The sequence below is a fragment of the Mauremys reevesii genome, linkage group 7 (genome assembly GCF_016161935.1).
Source record: "Mauremys reevesii isolate NIE-2019 linkage group 7, ASM1616193v1, whole genome shotgun sequence".
Lineage (NCBI taxonomy): Eukaryota > Metazoa > Chordata > Testudines > Geoemydidae > Mauremys > Mauremys reevesii.
Genome location: NC_052629.1, coordinates 88,792,089 through 88,812,634, shown reverse-complemented (window position 1 = coordinate 88,812,634; position 20,546 = coordinate 88,792,089). Strand labels below are relative to the sequence as shown.

General features: G+C 42.2%; 1 protein-coding gene and 1 long non-coding RNA gene across 3 annotated transcripts in view; one reads left to right on the top strand and one right to left on the bottom strand.

Annotated features, from left to right (window-relative positions):
- SYN2 (synapsin II) overlaps positions 1–20,546 on the bottom strand; it is a 443,697-nt gene that overhangs the window by 182,896 nt on the left and 240,255 nt on the right. For both annotated transcript variants that reach the window (XM_039482092.1, XM_039482093.1), the window contains exon 5: positions 1,124–1,213. In XM_039482092.1, the coding sequence (XP_039338026.1) occupies positions 1,124–1,213 (90 nt within the window). The remainder of the gene's footprint in view (positions 1–1,123; positions 1,214–20,546) is intronic.
- LOC120369151 lies at positions 368–5,320 on the top strand. The gene is made up of 2 exons (XR_005582955.1): positions 368–640; positions 5,076–5,320. It is a non-coding gene; the product is annotated as an uncharacterized LOC120369151 (long non-coding RNA).

Here is a 20,546-nt window from a genome sequence, read left to right as displayed (position 1 = left end):
ACCCTGCATCAATCCCTGCTGCGTCTGACTCTGATCAACTCAGTGCAGCAATGCTGTATGCCAAACAAAGACACCTGAGTGACAAAGGCGGGAGCCAAACTGAGTTCTTGGGAAGCTGAATGGAAAGAGGTCTCAGAGGGAATCCCAACACATATGTGGGTCTTCATATGGAAGCAGAAAGCATCTGCTCCCCTCCCCCATAAAAGGAAGGGAGTAAAACTCACCTGCTCCTGCTGCCAGCTGACTGTGAACTGAGCTGCCTGCAGAGCTACCCCAAAATTCCTGGTGAGTCATCTAGGGAACTCCCAGTGTTACCTAGCAACCATGCACTAGGGATTATGACATTTGTCCTCCTTAATGTGGTTGCTTAGCTATTGAGACTACTGAGTTGGGGTTATGGGGCCTCAGCAGCTTGTTTAACAGATAGGAAGCTGGCATTAGGATCAGGATTGTTATCTGCACCTGGTGCCATGTGGCGTGTATGGCTGGCTAGGAACCTTCAACCCCCAGAAATTCCTGGATTAAGAGAAGTAGTAGCCCTTACTTGGCGATTCCTCAAAGACGACGCTTGGGGAAGCAGCCACATTGGGCTTCTGAAAGACCCTGGATTTGTGGAACCATTGAAGAATTGAATCAAAAGGTATGAAGTATGTGGGGGAACTGGGTGAGGTGTGAGCATTTGTTGAGTGAGCAGAAAATCTGGGAATTGTGAACAGCATCAGCTCAGGGGAATGAAGGTAAGAGTTACTGAAACAACCCTGATTTTAAATAGGTTTGCGGTTCCATGCAAACATTTCACACAGCCTTACTCACAACCAATAAGATAAGTATTCTGGGATGGATCACACAGGACTAGACTGGCAACACTTCCATGAAGTATTCCCTGCACTTTAGCATTTATATTCTTTTGTTTGTTAGAACCAGTTTGTCTATCTCAAAGCTGAAGGCAGTAATCTTTCAATTACCACAAAGATGCTTTCAAGAGGTTACCCAGTATTATGCCACTGGAAATTTCCAAAAGGACATTTAAAAAAATAGACAGTGAATGAATGAATCATGGGTGATTATAGCTCCAGTTCTATCCATACAGTAATTGGCTTTTAATGTTACTATTTGCACCTACCATTTCCTTGTGATTTGGGTAGAATGTTTGTTCAATTAGAGGGAACTTCTCCACACCCAGAGTTTTGGAGATGGACACCAGCTGGGCAAACTGTAAAAGAAAACAACAATGCTTAAGGACAAAACCCAAATTCTGCTGCTATGACCTCCAAATTGTCATTCTGCATCTTAATTTGTACATTTCAAAAACTCAAGATCAATCACATATATGTATGTTATGTTCCTTTAAATTCAGCCAGACTGTGGTTCTTTCTGTATTCTAATGAAGTACATATATAACAGCTAATCATTCCATAGCATATATACGGATAACATACATTAGGCTAAGGGCTTTAGATATCTTATACTTGACATATCTTAAGTGTATTTTGTGATAACATATATAGGAAATGTTACATTGCTGTAGCACCTTCCATCACAAAATCTTGAAGTACTTCACAATTATCAATTAAGCCTCCCAGAACCTTTGTGATGTTAATAGGTCATTTTTCAAGAAGGGGAAACAGAGAGAGGTGCTAAGTGATTTCCCAAGATTACACAGCAAGTCAGTAGGAGAGCAAATAAAATTTTAATTTCCTAGCTCCTTGTCCTGTGTCTTGATCACAAGACCATCCTTTCAATATCTTTAGTCAAGAAAGATCCCAATTATTTAACAGAATATGTGTTATGTGCATTGTATGCAAGTTTACCCCCCACAGAAATGCAGTCACCTCTTGTGTGGATTGCAGTAACTAACAGTGCAAAGCAACACTGTTCAGGAGTTTAGGACAGATAATGAAGAGGAATTCCATATTAAATATACACAGCTCAGAAATATCTGCTGGCTGTATTATAACAGTTTAAAAAACAAAATCACTTGACATTACAGCTAAGCAAGTTTCTAGGGAGCAAGATGATTTTGGCAGTCAGGAGACCCACTATTGTTTCAAGCCTCCAAAGCTTTTAGCATGTAGATGCCTGTGATGTATTTAATTGTTAATGTCAGGCTCAGACAAACAAATTAGCACAACAGTATGAATAGCACACTTTGCCGGTATAAAAAAAAAAAAAGAAAGAAAGTGAAGAACAACAAAACTCTATACCATAATGTAGTTTGATCAAATACCTTCTCTGTTAAAGCAGTTTAGCGCTCGGGGCATACTGAAAACCATAGAAGGGGAATAAGGCTGATGAAAGCTTTGTGTTGGATTTACAACTGGCACAGAGGATTTGATTAATTTAATGGTGTTTATTTAGCTCTTGTTTTTCATAAACACATGTTTAACTTTGTAAGACCCATGGAAAATGCCTTAACATTGAGTAGCTTTCAGCAAAAGATGAATAAATGCTAACTAGTTGGATGTATGCAGCGTTGCGGTAGCTGTGTCAGTCCCAGGATATTAGACAGATAAGGTGTTTGAGGTAATATCTTTTATTGGACCAACTTCTGTTGGTGAGAGAGACTAGCTTTCGAGCTACACAGACATGAAGAACTGTGTGTGAGCTCGAAAGCTTGTCTCTCTCACCAACAGAAGTTGGTCCAGTAAAAGATATTATCTCATGCACCTTGTTGAATGAGGTGAATAGCACATAATATAAAGTTATAACCAAGGGAAAGGAAATGTTATGCAGAATACCAAAATAGAGAGGCTTACGGATAGGATTCCTGACAGTTTATTATTTATCTCAGTCTCAGATTAAAGAACGTTGGAGCCTCACACACTAAGAATATTGGGGACTTCCCACCTTCCTTAAAGCACCCCTGCCCCATACATTGTCCACCCCACATAGATCCCAGAATGTCCCTCTCTCCCCCGCAACATCCACACCCTCAAGTGCCCCTCCCACCCCATTCCACAGACATACCCCTGAATATCCCTCACACTCCACATATATCCCAACAATCTGCCACCATCCAAAATTTACCCTGACAGCCCCCAACATCTTAGATCCACTGACCACAGCCTCCCAACCCCACTCTCCCAACATTCCCCACTGGCTTCCAACCCCGCAGACTGCGAATCTCTCCCCACTCACTCCCATAGCCCACCAAGTTGCCCCCAGGACAAGAGGGGTGGCCAGGCCAAATATGAGCGTATGGCATTGCAACCTGGAGCAAGGAGGGGTCGCAGCACCACTCAATTTTGGTTTTGTTTTTTCCCCCAGTGGTTGGGGGGGCCTGTACAAGTGCACTGAGGGCTAATTGGTTAATCTGGGCCTGATTTATTCCTATTCCAATCACAAAACTCAGGAAGTCCCTGAATTTGAAATCACAAACAAATTCTACCTATCAAGCACATAACTCTTGCCATGCTACCTGCTACTTCAGAATATACAGAAAACATGGTGCCCCATATTAAAAACCATTTATTTAAACAAATTTGTTTAAATAAAACCTTCTCAATAAGACAGGATCTGTTTATTGTATTTCACTATGGTGGTTAGCAAACAGTCAAAAGATCAAATATCTAAAGAAAATGGAGAATCTGCATCATGTTTTAAGTAATTAAATATAATTAGAATTCAAGATGAAAGTGAGGAGTGAATTTAGAGACTAATAAGTCTGATGTATATAATGCTCCATACTCAACATTGAAACAAAGTGCAGTACAGAAAACATTTCTTCTCAGCAAGAGCAATGTTGGTCTAAGTCTCTACATCAAACAAAATAAGGACTAAAAACAGGATACAGGAGAGAGAGATGCCTAAACCAAACTCTCAGATCATCTAAGTATTGCCTTAATTCCATTTCTCTTTGCAAAAACCTTTCATCTCAAATTGTATCATACTTTTGTTTCAGAATACCCCTGATGTTATGGTGTAGTTACATTTTGTTAAGTATTTTAAGGGGAAGAAAACCTGGGGAAGAGGAGCTAGATATTGTGCATAAATTATAGTCATAAAACTTTTTTAAAATTGGCAATGTAACAACTGCATTGTACAATGGCAATGTAACAATTTTTAGATATATGTAATTAAAAAAAATTTTTTTACCATTAAAGGACCTATTCAAACTCAAACAAAATCAGGTCTGAGGATGTTCACAATCCAAATCCAGAGGTGCATTCAAAGTTTATAAACAGACCCTATCTTTGGGTTGTATAGGGGTTTTTTTTGGCTCTAAACCTGCAAAAACACAAGGAATATGCTTAACTGCATGCACTGGAGTAGCCCCTGTGGTTTCAAAGAGACAGACTCCCACTGGCGACAGGGCAGATGTGCACAATACAATTGACAGCTCCAGAAGGCGTTGTGACTCAAGGAAGAACAGTGCCCCCTGGAGAATCCTGCTGCGCATAGGCAGTGTGGCTCTTGAACTACAGTTTAAGATGGTGCAGCACATGTTCCCACATTGGCTCTACCTCTCCCTGCCTGTTATGAGTAGACTAGGATTTAAAAGTGTACTGTCAGATCATGGTAGCTAGTTTGATTTCACTAACACCTTCTAAAACAAGGCCTACTCACACTTTTAAATCATAGTCAAAATAAGGCTATCCTACTGTATTAGGCTAACGTCCAGCCCTGTACAAGGGCAAGATGGTTGTCTAGCGCATTCTTAATTGTCTAGTCTACTGTTAAATGTCTTCAGTGACAGGACTTACATGACATGCAAGACATAAGTAGACAGATGTTATTTAAATAAAATATAAAGTTAAGTATTATATATGGATGCCAAAAACACTGGGGTATTTTAACCATTATCTTTTTTAAAAATAAATCCATAGGGCTTCACATTTCACCAGGAGAATTTTCAACTTCTTAGAAAAGAAAGAAGTTCAAGTTCTTTTGGTTCTAATTTTAGTCAGTTGAGTTTCCTCTTCATTTTTAAAGACTGTGTCTTTGTCCTTTTCAGCTGTGACAGGGATGAGAAAGATTCACAATTAAATATATTTATGGCTTTCAAGGTTTTTCTTAAAAAAATTCTTGTGGCTTTATAACATTTTTTGTAATATCTCTTTCATCTTTGCCTATAGATTTTTCTCTTTGAGAGAGAGCGGTGGATGGCCAGCTGCACTACTTCTACAACAATACATCACACAGATAATAGGAAGCACTTCGCCAGAGAGCTCTTTGATTTAATATAAAAGGCTCATGGGTTTTTGTCATAAAGCGAATGGGACATTGTAAATTTGACTGCACATACTGTACTATAGGCAGACGGCTAACAGTTATAGAATTCAATTTGTGTTACCATCACAATTAAAGGGTTGGATAATGACATTGCTTACTATTTGCATTCTATTAGAGAGCACTTAATTACAGGTATGTACCAGTGAAAGGCTAAAAGTAATGTTAAAGCTGCAGTGTGGGGTGTTTTGTTTTTGCAGGGGAGGAGGAGGTAATTTAACTATGAAGTGAGTTACTCCAGACTGGCTATCTCTAATGATTAGAAGTTTATAATCCTAGCATCTTGGCGGAACTATATATTATTGTGTACTTCAAAAATACATTTCTTTCTGCATTCTTCTAGTGTGTATCTGTATTATAGTTCTCTGCTGGAAAGAATCAGAACTCCTGAACTGTGCACCACCAATTCTATAATTCTAACAACTAGCAGAGATTTTCCTTTATCTCAGTTGATAGAGGCCTGTACTTTTTGAGCAGGAGGATCTAAGTTTTGCCCCTACTGCTGCTTTGAGATTCCAACTGCTCACAGAATACAGTGTAGTGACAACCATGAACTCCTAGGTGGCCACACATATAAAGATAGGTACTATGTTTGCTCTTCTCCACTCCTCTGGGACGTCACTCATTCTTCATGAGTTCTTGAAGATAATTGTTAACAGTTCCGAGATTGCTTCAGCTAGTTTCTGAAGTACCCTAAGATGAACTTCATGAGGCCCTGCATACATATAACTTACCTAAATATTCTTTAACCTGTTCTTACTCTATTTTTACTTGCTTTCCTCACCCTTGTTAAAATTGTGTTGAGTATCTGGTCACTGTTAACCCTTTTAGCAGAGACTAAGCCAAAATAGTCATTAAACACCCCCTGCCTTCTTGATGTAAATCAGCTATTAACTCTCTTTCCCCACTAAATAGAGGACCTGCACTTACCTTTGTCTTTCTCTTGCTCAAAACATATTTAAAGAACCTCTTCTTATTACCTTTGATGCCTCTTGCTAGGTGCACCTCATTTTGTGCCTTAGCCTTTCTGATTTTGTCCTTACATGCTTGTGCTCTTCTTTTGTACTTCTCCTTACTAATTCGTCCATGTTTCTACTTTTTCTAAGTCATTAAAGATCTCCTGATGGAGCCATACTGGACTCTTAACATTCTTCCTCTCTTTCCTTCTCATTGGGATAGTTTTCAGTTGGGCCTTTAAATATTAACTGCATGAGACAGTGCCAGCTCTCCTGAACTCCTCTTTCCCTAAGATTTTCCTCCCATGGAACCTTACCTACCAATTCTCTGAGTTTGTTGAAGTCTGCTTTTTTGAAGTCCATTGTCCTTATTTGCTGCTCTCACTTCTGCTTTTCCTTAGAATCATGAAATGTATAATTTCATGATCACTTTCACCCAAATTGCCTTCCACCTTCAGATTCACTACCAATTCCTCCCTTTTGGTCAGAATCAAGTCTAAAATGGCTGTCCCCCAGTAATGTCCTCCACTTTCAGAAACAAAAAGTTGCTCCTAATACATTCCAAAAGCTTACTGGAAATTTTGTGTTTTGCCATATTACTTTCCCAACAGATGTGTGGGTAGTTCAAGTCCTTCCTTACTACCAGATTTTGTGTTTTGGATATGCCAAATACCTCATGCACCTCCTCTTTATGATTTGGTGGTCTATAGTAGACTTTTACCATTATGTCATCCCTATTTTCTACCCCATGTATCTTCACCCAGAGACTTTCAACTGGTCTGCCTCCCACCCTCTTCTGACTTCAGAACAAGTATATATATTCCTGATATATAATACACCTCCTCCTCCCTTTTTATCCTACCTGTCCTTCCTGAACAAGCTATACTCCTCTGTACCAATATTCCAGTCATGAGATTTATCCCTCCAAGTCTCTGTGACAACAATTAAGTAACAATTTACTAATTTAATGTACCAGTACTTCCAGTTCTTCCTGTTTATTCTCCATATTCCTTGCATTTATGTATAGACATGTAAGATGTTGAGCAGATTTAGGGACAGGCCCTATGGCCTTTTCAAAGGGAAGGAAGGTAAAATCCTCACATGATGTAGGGGGATCTCTGTGATGTGATTTATCATGGGAGGTGGCTTTACTTAGGCTGAGACCTTTTCAGTAAATGTGGATTCTGTGATTTGTATTGTTTATTCTTTCAATTTCTGTTGTGTTTAGCATGTGTTATTCTTGTTATGCTCTGCATGATACTGGCTCTCTATTGTGATCAGCCTGCGTTACTCCTGTTATGCTTTAGTCAACATACTTTTCCAAAGGCCAAGTCTGCACACTGTTGATTTGTTATCTGATACAGAATGAAAGGACAGAGGGAGAAGGCAATTTCTTTCCATGCTACAGTTTACAGTGTTGGCTGTATCTTACATATTTATTTTAATCATTATTTCTGGGCATGATAGACTTGATAAAAGGGAACACATTTTCAAAGTTAATGCAAACTTTGACATAACAGCTTAAGAATGAAACAGTGCTTTCCAAATCAGTTTGGCTGCATTAAGGATGTATAGAAAAGATGTGAAGCTGACAGAAGAACTTGATGTCCATCCAATATTTCCCACTGTTACAGTGCCAGGCCAAAGACAACACAATGTGATTATCACTGGGAAGACAAACCTTTTATGGATCCTGAAGCATGGTTAGAGTGAGAGTATTCTATACCTTAGATAGCTGACATGGTATCTGTCACATCAGAGTGACACAAATGAATAATCACACAGAACACTTGAATTTCTCTAGAAACAAAGAAATACTTTTAATGAGGAACTGTGGAGCTCTCTCTAGCTTACATTTTATCAGGGTTGCTTCCATGGGAACCAGATATTTCCAGAGCAGTTAGAAACCAACCACTGAAGATGACAAGAGCAGGGAGAGAATCAGAGTCAAAGAGAAAAAATTTCTTCCTCTTGGCTTGGAATGCAAAGGTAAGGAGGCATCTGACAAAGGGAAACACTTGGACAGGTGAAAGTCAGTGAGCAAACATGTAAACAATAAGGAAAGTGGGATTAAAGGAAGACTAGGAACGAAAGGAAAGTAAGACGAGTTATAATCCAGTGCACATGGCTTGAGAGGAAATTCACATCCTGATTCTGCAAACTGCTCCATGAAGCCATATTCCTGCACTACTGTGGAGCCCCTTTTTAGTCAACGGAAGCAGGAGTCTGCCTGTATGAAGCTATTTCTAGGATCAGGGCCTTCCTTACAGGATAGCATGTGTGGAAAATTTGTCCTGCTGCTGCCCTGTAGATAAAGAGAGGACTGCATTCCATAGGGCTGTAAATGTAACACCTTTCACCAGCACTAAATCCGCGCAGCTCTTTTTAAAGAACAAATGTATGGTTCTACGCAACTTTATTAGCCACTATTCAAATTAACACATTATGATGGTACAAACCTTGGCAGCTGTGCCACTGTGTTGACAACCTTGGAATGCAAAGACATAAGTGCTTTACTGCATGAGGAGGAGTAAGGTGGAGTCTCTGGTTCCCAGTGTTGCTGGTGGTGAGTCAAGGGGAGCTGGCCTCGCTATAGCTGCGCCCCAAAACATAACCAAATGGCCACCAAAAAACCCCTGCACTGGCAGGATTCATGTGCTTTCCCATTCTGGCTCCCTCCAGTCTGACACCCAGCTTCTTCACCAAGCAGATTATTCCTACCAGCATGGAAGGGGCAGTGGATGTACAGAGCCCAGTGCTGGGTCAAAATCTTAGGCAATAAAACACCTGAGTGCCCGGCCATGAAACTGCTCTCAGGTTTTAGTTGTGGAGAGCTTCAAGAGAGGCTCTTCTTTCTCAGGTTTGAATGGAAGCCAGAATTAGGGTAGACATTTTCTACCCTTACCCTTCTCTAATGAAGATTTGCTGGCATGCATATATAGGTGCAACTGCCAGACAGATTCTGGCTCATTGTTTCGAGCTGATGCACAATTCCTGTTTTTGTTAACGGAACTGAGCACAGAATTCTCCATAATCAGCGATGGATATCTGGTAAAGGGTTTGTGTTTTATGGTTTTAGTCATAGGCGTGAAATAGCAATGAAAAGTCCATGATAAAAGCAAATTTGCAGCAGAGGGTTTTAAAAATGCTTTTTTTCCTCCATGCACATTCATTTTTTTAGCTTTGCTTTATATCTTCCAATAGATGCTTTGACACAAGATTGAAACTTATCTGTATGGTTGAGTTCTGCCTATTTAGCATAGCTTCAACAATGGAGGTCAGCAGGAAGCTGGAATGAACACAACTCAATTCTCTCCCTGCAGAGTGCCTCCAAGTTCCGTGCCAACCTGGTGCTCAGATTATCAGAGTACAGACCTTTCAATAGAAAAAGGCATGAGAGAGCAAACTTTTAATAGTGATACATCCAGAAAGGGGAGACAGGGAGAGGAAAAATACAACATAACACAACACACAGGAAATAAAAAGCACTTAAAATAGCCCATGAAAAGAGAGAAAGATGTGGGATTAGAGAGTGCTCAGTGGGAAGAGACATGAAAGCAGAGAAGAGAAAAGGCTCTGCAGAAGAGATGCAGGGCAAAATGCAACACATGGAGACACTGAGTTAAGCAAGCTTGGCAATAATAGCAATGAAGGGAAAAAAAACATGTCAACAAACTTGTTAACAGGGTGCATGGCCACCTACTTGCAAAGATGAGGACAGAAACACATGAGGTTTGCAAAATTTATCTGAGTAGTAAACATCTCTTAAGGGCGGGGGATACAGTTATGGCAAAAGCACAGGCCACAAAAGCACTTCCTTGGAAACTAAAGCACGTTTCATCAGCTAGGATTTCAGATTAATTACAAGGCTGAAAGGAAATAAAATTTGCCCTAACAAAGTGTTCGTAGGAGCTTTCCTGACATTTAAGAAGGTTAGTAACAATAACTTCCTGCAAGGAAGCAAATGAAGCCGTACTGATCTTTACAGGTATTTTTGTACATACTTGATTCCCATCTGGGTCTCTACACATATAATGCCAAGAGCTTTCAGTTTCCTCTTGCCTTAAAAAAATAATGTTGATGAAGTTGCATTCTGGGTTTTAATTCTATCCTTTGCCAACTGTTGACCACTAGTGGTATCTTTTTTTCTAATTTAATATTTTGGTAAAATAGATGGCAGACGACATTATCACAACCCTCATCATGTTTTTGACTGTGCCAAATGAATTTATATTAAATTTGATCTAATGCTATGCTCATAACTCAACTTATGTCAGTCTCATACTCTATTCCATCCTCTAACTGAACAATGTAACTAATGGCCATTTACAAGGACTTTAGCCTGTGAAATTTATTGTGCTCATTTCATTGTCTTGCAATATGACATCAGAGAATGCTTCTTATTTGTGGGTGCAAACATACACATTACTCAGTGGCCAAATACAGACATAATTTAGACACTTGAGAGGATGTCACATTGCATCAGTTCTGCAGATTCACATAGTATCAGTTCTGTTTTCATTAGAATACCTTGAAAGTGGTAACTGGGATATTTCTTCCACTTTTGGCAGCTCTTACATGACCAAGAAGAAACTGTGTAAGCAATTTCTGGTACATAGTAACTACCTCCAGTAACCAGGGTTTCCGGAACTTTTCAGGGGGCACCCGTAAAAGGAGGGGTCATCTTCCATAACACTATAATTATGCAGTGGGATGACATACTACATAGGCTTCTATTTGCATGGGCACTTCAATTCAGCATCTCAAGCTAAATCCAATAATTATTGCCAGAACTTGCCTGCCTAGCAGCTGCTAATTAAGATCATACTCTCATGCATTTATTGTAGAGCTTACTATTATGTTGTAGTCTATATCATCCCTTCCAGAGGGGTGAATGTATAATTAATTTATCAACAGACCTAAGACATTTTTTCCAGCACCAGCCATTTTTACATAGCTTTTGCAAGACACACTATCAAAAGGCAGAATGTAATTGACAAAAGCTCCCCTAGCAATCACAGGAGCTGCCATATTTTACCTTTACTGTAAAGAAACAGAACAGCCACTGTAGGATTATACCTACTATAAGTCATATACAGATTTTCCTTTTCTCTGGAAAATTTATATAAGTATGGACCTCACAACTGCTATAGCTCCTTAATCTTTTCATTGTTAAAATTTTCATCCCTTTTGTCTGAACACAAAAGTGGCAATCCAGCTGCTGCAATGCACATAATCAGTGTTAGATAGCCAAGGTTTAACCAATTAAATACTTATAGGGACATACCTAATTATTCTGATTTGCAGTGGCCCAGGGGCTATGGATATTAAAACTAGCATTCCCATCTAACTAGCTCAGAGGTTTGCATTCTACTAACTCCACCAGTTGTGAATTTTGTATAATTTTATTGCACACAGTATGGCTGACCAGATAACAGATCAGTCTGATGACTCCATGGCTTTACAAAGTTGGATCTATGCCAGCAACATTTGCAAATGATATTAGAACCCAAGAGTAGGGCTAACAGCCATTATCACTTATGAAGGTCTGTTCAGGTTCAAGAGGTTGTCCTTTGAGCTGTCTTCAGCTTCCAGATAATGAGATGTCTGATCTGGCATGGCTCCCTGGAGTTGTAATTCATCTTCATTATATTGTGAGGCATAGAGTCACTTCGGAGATTTGTCACAATTTCCGTTAATTCCTGTTTTCTCATGGCCAGATCAGTATCAATAATAATGAACATCTCAGAAAATTAATTACTGTGCATTAAATCAGAGAAATACCAGTTCGCTCAGTCCAAAATTGAACAAGTTAGCTATAATGTCTTAGATAGGATTGTAGATTGGTTCAGCTAGATCAGTGTAGTCAGGGTAATCCGCTGATGAGCCACCAGACCGTTTGTTTACATTTGCACGGCCGTCCACAGCTCCCAGTGGCTGTGGCTCGCCATTCCTGGCCAATGGGAGCTGCAGGAAGCGGTGGCCAGCACATCGCTGATAGACAAAGACACTGAAATCAGGAATTTGAGGAAAGGAGAGATTCTGTGGGATTATGGGAATTTAAGTAAGGGGCGGATCAGGTTCTGCAATGCTGCCCTACAGTCACAGCGTGGAGAGGAAACCAGGCCAAGCCAGAACATAGTTGCAGCAACTCTGGATGAACCAGAGAGTTGTGCCTGTCCAGGATCTACAATCAAATGGATAAGGAGGCAGGTAAAGGGCCAGCAGTACTCTTCCCCCGGAGTATGTGAGCTGCCATACCAAATGGGTGTTGAGAGATCAGCCATGGTGTCACACACACCCCAGTTGACAGGAATGAAGTTCCTTCCCTGAATATGAACAGACCTTCAAGTTGGTGCTACATGTTCTCTCCTGTATGAAAATGGCTCTTCAGTCAACCAAAGATATATTAGGTTAGTTTCATCCATCACAGACTTAATAGTAATAGCATCTCGTTGAAGGTCTGGTGGAGCCATGTGCGCTAGCACATAAAAACCGGAGGTTGGTGTACAAGTCAAGCAGCTGCTAATAATACAAGTGGCCAAATTCAGCTCCGTGTTGACAAAGTGAGCATGGCAGCAATATTTGGTCAGAGCAAACATCGAGGCCAAAGCAGATGTGTGGTGCAGTGAAGGGTCTGCTCCCCAGGAGGTTCCTGATAGTTTTCATATCAAGGCAGTAGAGGAAGAGATCTTCATTTTCAGGTGTTCCAGTTGAGGCTAATAATGTCGAGTTTTATTCCCAAGTATGTGACAACTGTTGGAATGGCAGTAACCATCCTTGTACGCAGATCAAGATGGATCCATTGGTAAGATGGCTGTTTAGATGGAAAGTAGTTGCCACTGTTTTGGTTTCATTAAGAATTAATCACTGCTAGAAAAAAGTGGTCAAAATGCCCATGTCTTGACTGAGATTCCCTTCAATCCTATGGAAATTGTTTCTAGTGTCAGCAATACATATGGCATCAGCATACACATACTTCTTGGCCTGTATTTCAGGAAGGTCATAAGTGTATACACTGAAGAAAACAGGAACCAAAACTGAACTCTAAGTAAGGCCATTGTGGAGACATTTAAGACAACTGATTTTATCCCCGACTTGCAAGATGAAGCTTCGGTTTCTAATGTTTTCTTGGATGAACTACACTATAGGCTTACAAGGAATAACTTGCAGCAGCTTGGCCATCAGCCTGACGTGCCACACGGTATAGTAGGCTGCCGTCATATCAATAAGGACTGCACCAACTTTCTTTCCTGACTCAAATGTGTTTCCTATGTTTTGTGTCAGACATAGTACCTGATTTTGGGTGCATCATCCCCTTCGGAATCCAGCCTGAATGCAAGGCAAAGGCTGATTGACTACCACATTAATCACAGCAGGATTAGTCTCTCCATCAGCTTGTAGGTAACATACAGCAGAGAAACCAACCAGTAGCCCTTTGGGTCTGTCAATCGTTTCCCTGGCTTGGAAACAGCTATGACCTTTGCTCTGCACCAGATTTCTGAGATGCAGCAATCCTGTGTAAAATGATTCAGAAATTAAAGCAGCAGCTTTTGGTGATTGGCCCAAAGTGAGAGACTGACACATTCTGGACGTTATCTAGACCAGGAGCCTTGTTAGGATGCAATTGATGTATAGCTAGGTCAAGCTCTTGATCAATAAAAGGAGCCATCAGGTTCACATCCACATTCCGAGCCTGCCATATCTCAGCAACCATCATTTTAACTGCATGACTGAAAACTACCTTGATTAGGAGCTCTGCCGTTAGCCACCAGCGGTGATGTGATGGATTTTGATGTGAATAGTCTTCTTTCTCTTGCCCAGATTAGAATCTCCGCTCAATTGATATCATCCACCAGTTAGCAACAGAACATGAAGCATATGTCATCTTACTTCAGGAAGCACAATCTACTACTGACACTCAACTATCAATTCCTTGCTTTGCTGTAGTGTCTCACCTCAATCATAGGCAATATGAGTATGGAATGACATCCTATGTCTGAGAAGGAATTCTAGCAACTTCAGTCTCATCATCAGGTCCAAATATTGTTATCAAAAGGCTAAAGGTGAAGGACCTGACTCTTATGAATATCTACAAACCTCCATCTGTCAACTGGCCAACTCTTGTCTTAGCAACCTTCTCAGGACCTCCAGCCTACTCAGGCAATTTTAATTCACATCAAGCCCACTGGAGGAACCCTGATGATGATGTAGCTGGAGTAAGGATAAAGGAGTAAGCATCAACAGTTACTCCTGAGGGCATAACTAAAAATTATGTGCACAGTATTTTAAAATTCTGTATATTTTATTTGTCAAATAAATGTGGAAGCTCCAGCATGGCATTGGGGAGCACAGGTCACTGGCTGCACAGAGGTGGGAGATCACTGTGCAGCTCCCCCGGGACACAGATTCAGCCGTGAGGCTGCACCCAACCCTGACATAGCACAAGGACTGGGCCTGCCCCAGAAACACCGCAGGTCCCTGCCCCTCCATGCCAGGTGCACCAGGTGTGAGCAGGATCCAAGTGTGGAGGGATTTAGTGTGGGGGGATCCAGGGGTGGGTTGAGAGGGTTCTGTGTGGGGCAATCTGAGTGCAGGCACCTCAGTGGGGGATCTGGGTGCACAGGGGCTTTTTGGGGGGTTCTGGATGCAATGGTAATGGGACTCTGCTGGAGGTCCAGATGAAGGTGGTTGGGGCTCAGCAGGGGGGTCTGGGCATAGCGGGGATACAGCTCGGCAGGGGGGTCTGGATGTGGGGAGCTCAGTAGGGGAGGATCCAGATGCTGGGAGAGTGGGACTCAGTGGGGTGGGGATCCAGGTGCAACTGGCTGGGGCTCAGTAGGGTGGGGATCCAGGTGCAGCTGGTTGGGGCTTGGTAAGGTGGGGATCTCCGTGTGGGTGGCTCATTGGGGAGTGCAGGGATAATGGGGCTTGTCAGGGAGGAGTTATGGGTGTGTAGGGAGTGAGGTTAACCAAGAGGGTCTGGATAAGAGGGGGTCTGGATGCATGCGGGTTCAGCAGATGGGGGAGCACTCCCTGTACAGGGATCACTCCCACTGCAGCTGAGGAGCGATGGGTGCAGGAAGTGTGGGGAGGGCAGTTTGCAGAGCTTCCTAGAGCCGGGGGAGAAACCTGGAGGTGGGTTCCTGTCCTCCCCCGCCCAGCCAAGACTAGCAGATGAGCCCAGCGCAGGGTAGGAGCTACCAGCCAGGTCGCCCCCAGTCCCACCCCCTGCGCCACCGTGATTTATCTCTCTGCCGGCTGCTCTGGGCACCCAGAACATACTGCTCCGGGGGATCGTATGACTGCTCTTGTGGCTTCCCTTTGCTTCCCTGTCAGAAAGTCATTTTTCTGTGTGGAAGCAAACACATTCTATGCATGCACAGTGGTGCAGAATTCCCCCAGGAGTAAATAGTCAACCTGCAGCTTCTACATGATCCAAAGCAGCTGCCCACTGTTCATAGTAAAAGATGGACCTTGGGGTCATTCTCCTGATCTCACCTTTTCTACAACTGGAGAACACCCTACAGCAGTCAAAGAGTATAAAGTGCTTGATAAATTTCGTCAATTCCAGGATCAGCCATTCCCAATCACAACTGGCATGCAAATTCCAACTACAAATGGACTCTAGAAACCTTGGAGGAGTTTCTGGAAGGTAAGGTGAGATCTGTTCCAATCTGAGTTGGCATCTGCGATAAATGAAGGGGGGGAATGGTAGATCCCTTTTATGGACACCCACCCAGCCAGTTAGCTACAAAATCCCTGTTAGTAGCTCTTCTCTACTTGCTGTACCTGTCAAGGGTTAAAAAAACCTGTAGATAAAAGGAAGGGAGTGGGTACCTGACCATAAGAGCCAACGGGAGAGCTAGAACTTTTAAAAATTGGGAAAAAACTTTCCCTTTGTCTATGTGTTGTTGTTCTCTCCAGAGAGGAGAGACAGAGCGGCAATGCTGTAAGAAGCCTGCACCAGGTATGAAAAATCATCAAATCATACCTAGAAACTACTTATTGGAAACCTCAGATATGTAAGTAGATCAGGAAATGTTTAGGAAGACGTGATTAGGTTTATCTCTTTTATTTCTGTAAGGCTTGTGGACTTCTGTGTTACCCCCAAATGCTTTTGTTTTGCTTGTAACCATTAAATTCGACCTCAAAAAAACAACAACAATCTTGATGCTTAATTATTATATTTGCTCTTTTTAAATCTAGCAATAGCCTAAGTTCCATATGTATTTTTTTTCTTTCTTAATAAAATTTACCTTTTAAAAGAACGGGATTGGTTTTTTTGTGTCCTAAGAGGTTTGTGCATATGTTGTTTAATTAGCTGGTGGCAACAGCTGATTTCCTTTGTTTTCTTTCTCAGCTTTTCCTGGGGGTGGGGGGGACAGTAGGGGTGTAAAGGGCTTTAGGGTACCCCACAGGGAGGAATTCCCAAGTGTGCCTTCCTGGGTTCAAAGGGGTTTTTGCATTTGGGTGGTGGCAGCATCTACCCATACAAGGTAGAAGAGAGCTGAATACCAGGTTGAATACCCACCCAATGCCTGCCAGTATTAATTTTAGAATTTCTTGCCCCCCCACCTCTGCACTCGAACTGCGAGTGGGGAATCAGCCTTGACATGGTGATGTGACATGAGCATTTTTTTGAAAACACAACACAGAGATTTTTTAAAGACTTTTTTCTTTTTTTTGCCTGCAATGCCAGCAGGAGAGTTGTTTTTTTTTTTTTTTTTTTCCTTAAGGGAGCAGGCAAGGCAGGCAGCCTGCCAAGCCAGGAAGTCCAACAAGCAGTTTTGGTTTTTTTCAGCTTCTTGGCAATGAAATAGCTAACCTAGAGTAGGGCAGCCCTGTGCATGAGGTTGAGGTCAGGCACCGAAACTGTAGAGAAATCAGTCTTCCCAAAGCAGCATGCCACGGAGAAGACTGACCCAGATCAAGCCCAGACATCCAGCTCCATGACAGAAATGCAGGAAGGGGATGGGGGAACGGGGACTTCCCAGGAGGGACGGGTCAGCCCTCCCCCAACTGAGATCCCAGTGCCAGGATGGCAGGATGTCCTTAACCCAGGCTGAGTTCTAACTGCGGGAGAAAGGAATTTCTTCCTAGAGATGCAGCGCTTGGAGGCGGAAGCGGAGGAGAAGTGCTTAGACATGAAGTGTTTGGAAATGGAGCTGAAGCACTTAGAGCTGGAAAAGGCTAAGCTGGATCAATCAGGTAGCCCTAACAGTCATTCTCCAGGTAACCACTCCCCATTCCAAAAAATTCCCCACATACAAGGTAGGCGATGATACAGATGCCTTCTTAGAAAATTCTGAAAGGGTCTGTCTTGGGTAAAACATCCCTTCAGACCAGTATATGGTGGAACTGAGGCCACAACTCAGTGGACCCTCAGCAGAGGTGGCAGCTGAAATGCCTAAAGAACACATGAATGAGTATGAACTTTTTAAACACAAGGCCAGAATTAGGATGGGGCTAACACCCAAGCATGCCCGTCAGTGGTTCAAAGCCCTAAGGTGGAAACCAGATGTGGCATTTTCCCGACACGCCTACCACATTGTAAAAAATTGGGATGCCTGGATATCAGGAGCAAATGTTAAGTCTCTGGAAGATCTGTCTGTCCTTATACAAATGGAGCAGTTCTTTGAGGGTGTTCCTGAGGAAACAGAAAAGTACATCCTAGGTGGGAAGCCCAAAACTGTAATTGAAGTTGGGGAGATCAGAGCCAAATGGGTGAGGTAGCAGAGAAGAAGAAAGCTAGTAGCAGTTGGTGGAGATACCAGAAAGGGCAACCCGAGACGACACCCCACCATTGGAGTCAGCCCAAGGCCCCACCTCGCACGGAGGAGCCCTCCACACAGCCAGAGAAACCCTAGATGCCCTCTCAACCCACCACCCTACTCTGCAACCACCCACCTCGCCTCAGCCCACAGTCAGCGATGCTTCAAATGTAATGAGCTGGGGGACGTCAAGGCCAATTGCCCCAAGAACAGCTGTCTGCAACCCATCACCCTGGGGTCCCACCAAGAGCCTTCAGGCCCAGATGCCTCGCAAATACCTCCAGAGCGAAGGGAAACTAAGTGTAGGTGGAAGGAAGATTACTGCATGGAGAGACACTGGAGCATAGATGTCAACTATCCACCAATGTAACCTTTTAATGCCAATTCTTTTAACTTGGCTATAGTCAAGTTGCCTCTCCAGTACAAGGGCTGGTCAGAGAATATGGACTTTTGCAGTCTATGATGATTATCCCCTTCCCATGCTGCTGAGAGACGACTTAGCCAATCATGTGAGGCTAACAACAAGGGTGGGAATGGTCACCCGCAGCCAGTCTAAACAGGCCTCCACACCTAACTCCATTCCTGAGCCTCCTACAGGGACCCAGCCAGAGGTGGTGAAACCAGACCCCAGACCAAAGTCTATGGCAGGAGTTGTAGATCCAGTTCCTGGGACTCAGCCCAAGAATCAGAACTAGCAGAGCAGTCAGCACCAGAGCCCGTGCTTGCATCCCCACCAGAGTCAGAGGAGCCATCACCAAGCCCAAGTCCACAACCCAGTGCGAAACGAATGTCTCCAGCATCAAGGGAGCAGATCCAGGCAGAGCAGGAAGCAGATGAAAGCCTCAAGGGAGCTTGGACGGTGGCACAGAGCGACCCACCACCTCTCAGCTCTTCCAATAGGTCCAGGTTTGTTGTAGAAGGAGCACTCTTATACAAGGAAACCCTTTCTGGTGGGCACAAGGAGGACTGGCATCCTCAGAGACAGTTGGTAGTTCCAACTAAGTATACGGAAAAGCTCTTGAGGGCCCTCACCTTCTGCATTTGAAGTGCCAGAGTAGGGTATCAGCCTTGACAGCATTTCTTATGGCTCGAAATCAAATATTCAGAACATCAGTGCCATCTACCACGATTTTTGCTGTAAAATTCTGGCCACTGCAAAGGAATCAATACCTCAGAGATTTCACGAACAATTCATTCCTGGACAGTCATCTGATGCAATTAGACTATATTAGGAATTTAAATCCTTCATAAGTAAACAGGAGGGTTTTGACAGAAGTAGAGGCTCTTTTCACCTTTTAGATTAAGCCAGGTAAGAGCAACAGAAAGAAATAGTTCCAAATTGACCTTCACACATTCCAGTCAGAAATCCTGGAAAACTAACTTCTTTCAGGATGGGAAAATACTCAGATTCTCAGGGAAATGTATGCCTCCTTATTTGGGATTACAAGTATTGCTCTTTCCAGCCAGTTTGGTGTTATCCCATTCAAGATGCACCCAAGGGAAAGTGTCTCAATTTTTGATCTAACAGGCTGAATCCAAGTCAGACTATCAACTGTGCAGTTTTCAGCCTGCTTAGTTTCTTTATTTTCACTTCTATTTTGAAATCAATTTAAGGTTAATGAACAGTGCCAGATTGACAGCACCAGTGACCAAAGAAGTCTCTTAATTGAATTTCTTTCAGTGTCCAGAACAGGGAAATTAAGGTTATCAGCAGTACTAGCTTCCCCTATACTGCTCCATCAAGGTGCATAAACTCAGGTTTTTGAATGACAACCTTTATGGCTCAGAGAGTATTTTTGTCCCCCAATTATATTGTTTTTTGCTTGTCTATTAGCACTGCCAATAAGGGTAGCAATTAAAGCCAATTGTGATGGAGGTTTTGTGTGGTTCATTAGTAACTGCACTCTGACAATCGAGTGATTTCCCATGGACTAACCAGCCACCAGACAATATCAACCTGTGCCAGACTTAAAATACACTGTCTGTATCCTGTTATCAATCACTGGATGTTTCCAGACCCCATTATAAACCACTTTTAGCTAAATAAATTACCTCAGGCTTTGCTCAGGCAGGCTGAGTCTATTTCCCATCAATTGTTAATGAAGACTGTGACTGATGGCTAGACCTGGACATCTGGTTTATAATTTTATATTAAACTTTTGAACTTTTATATAAGTTTTCTATGAATAATTTTCATAAGATTGCTTGCTCACCCGTATTAGCAGGTTAATTGTCCTGAAAGTCTTTCTAAATGGGGCAATGCAGAGAGGGTTTATATACAGTAAATGGTATGGCCATCCTTACATAATGGTACATATGCAATTACACTCACAAAAATGCACTCAGAGTTTGCATGGGCAATCGTCACTATTGAACACACAGATTTAGATACAGAATGGTGTTTACTATAAATTAAGATTAAAAATAATGTAAAATACAGCCCAAATGATCAGAAAGTACTTTACATTACCATTTTTAATCTAGTATGTAAGCCAAAATGGGAAGGGCAAGAATCTAAGAAGAAAAATGTTCTTGATTATAGATGTACAACTTCTACTCCAAATAGCAGAGTTCTCCCCTTTCATTT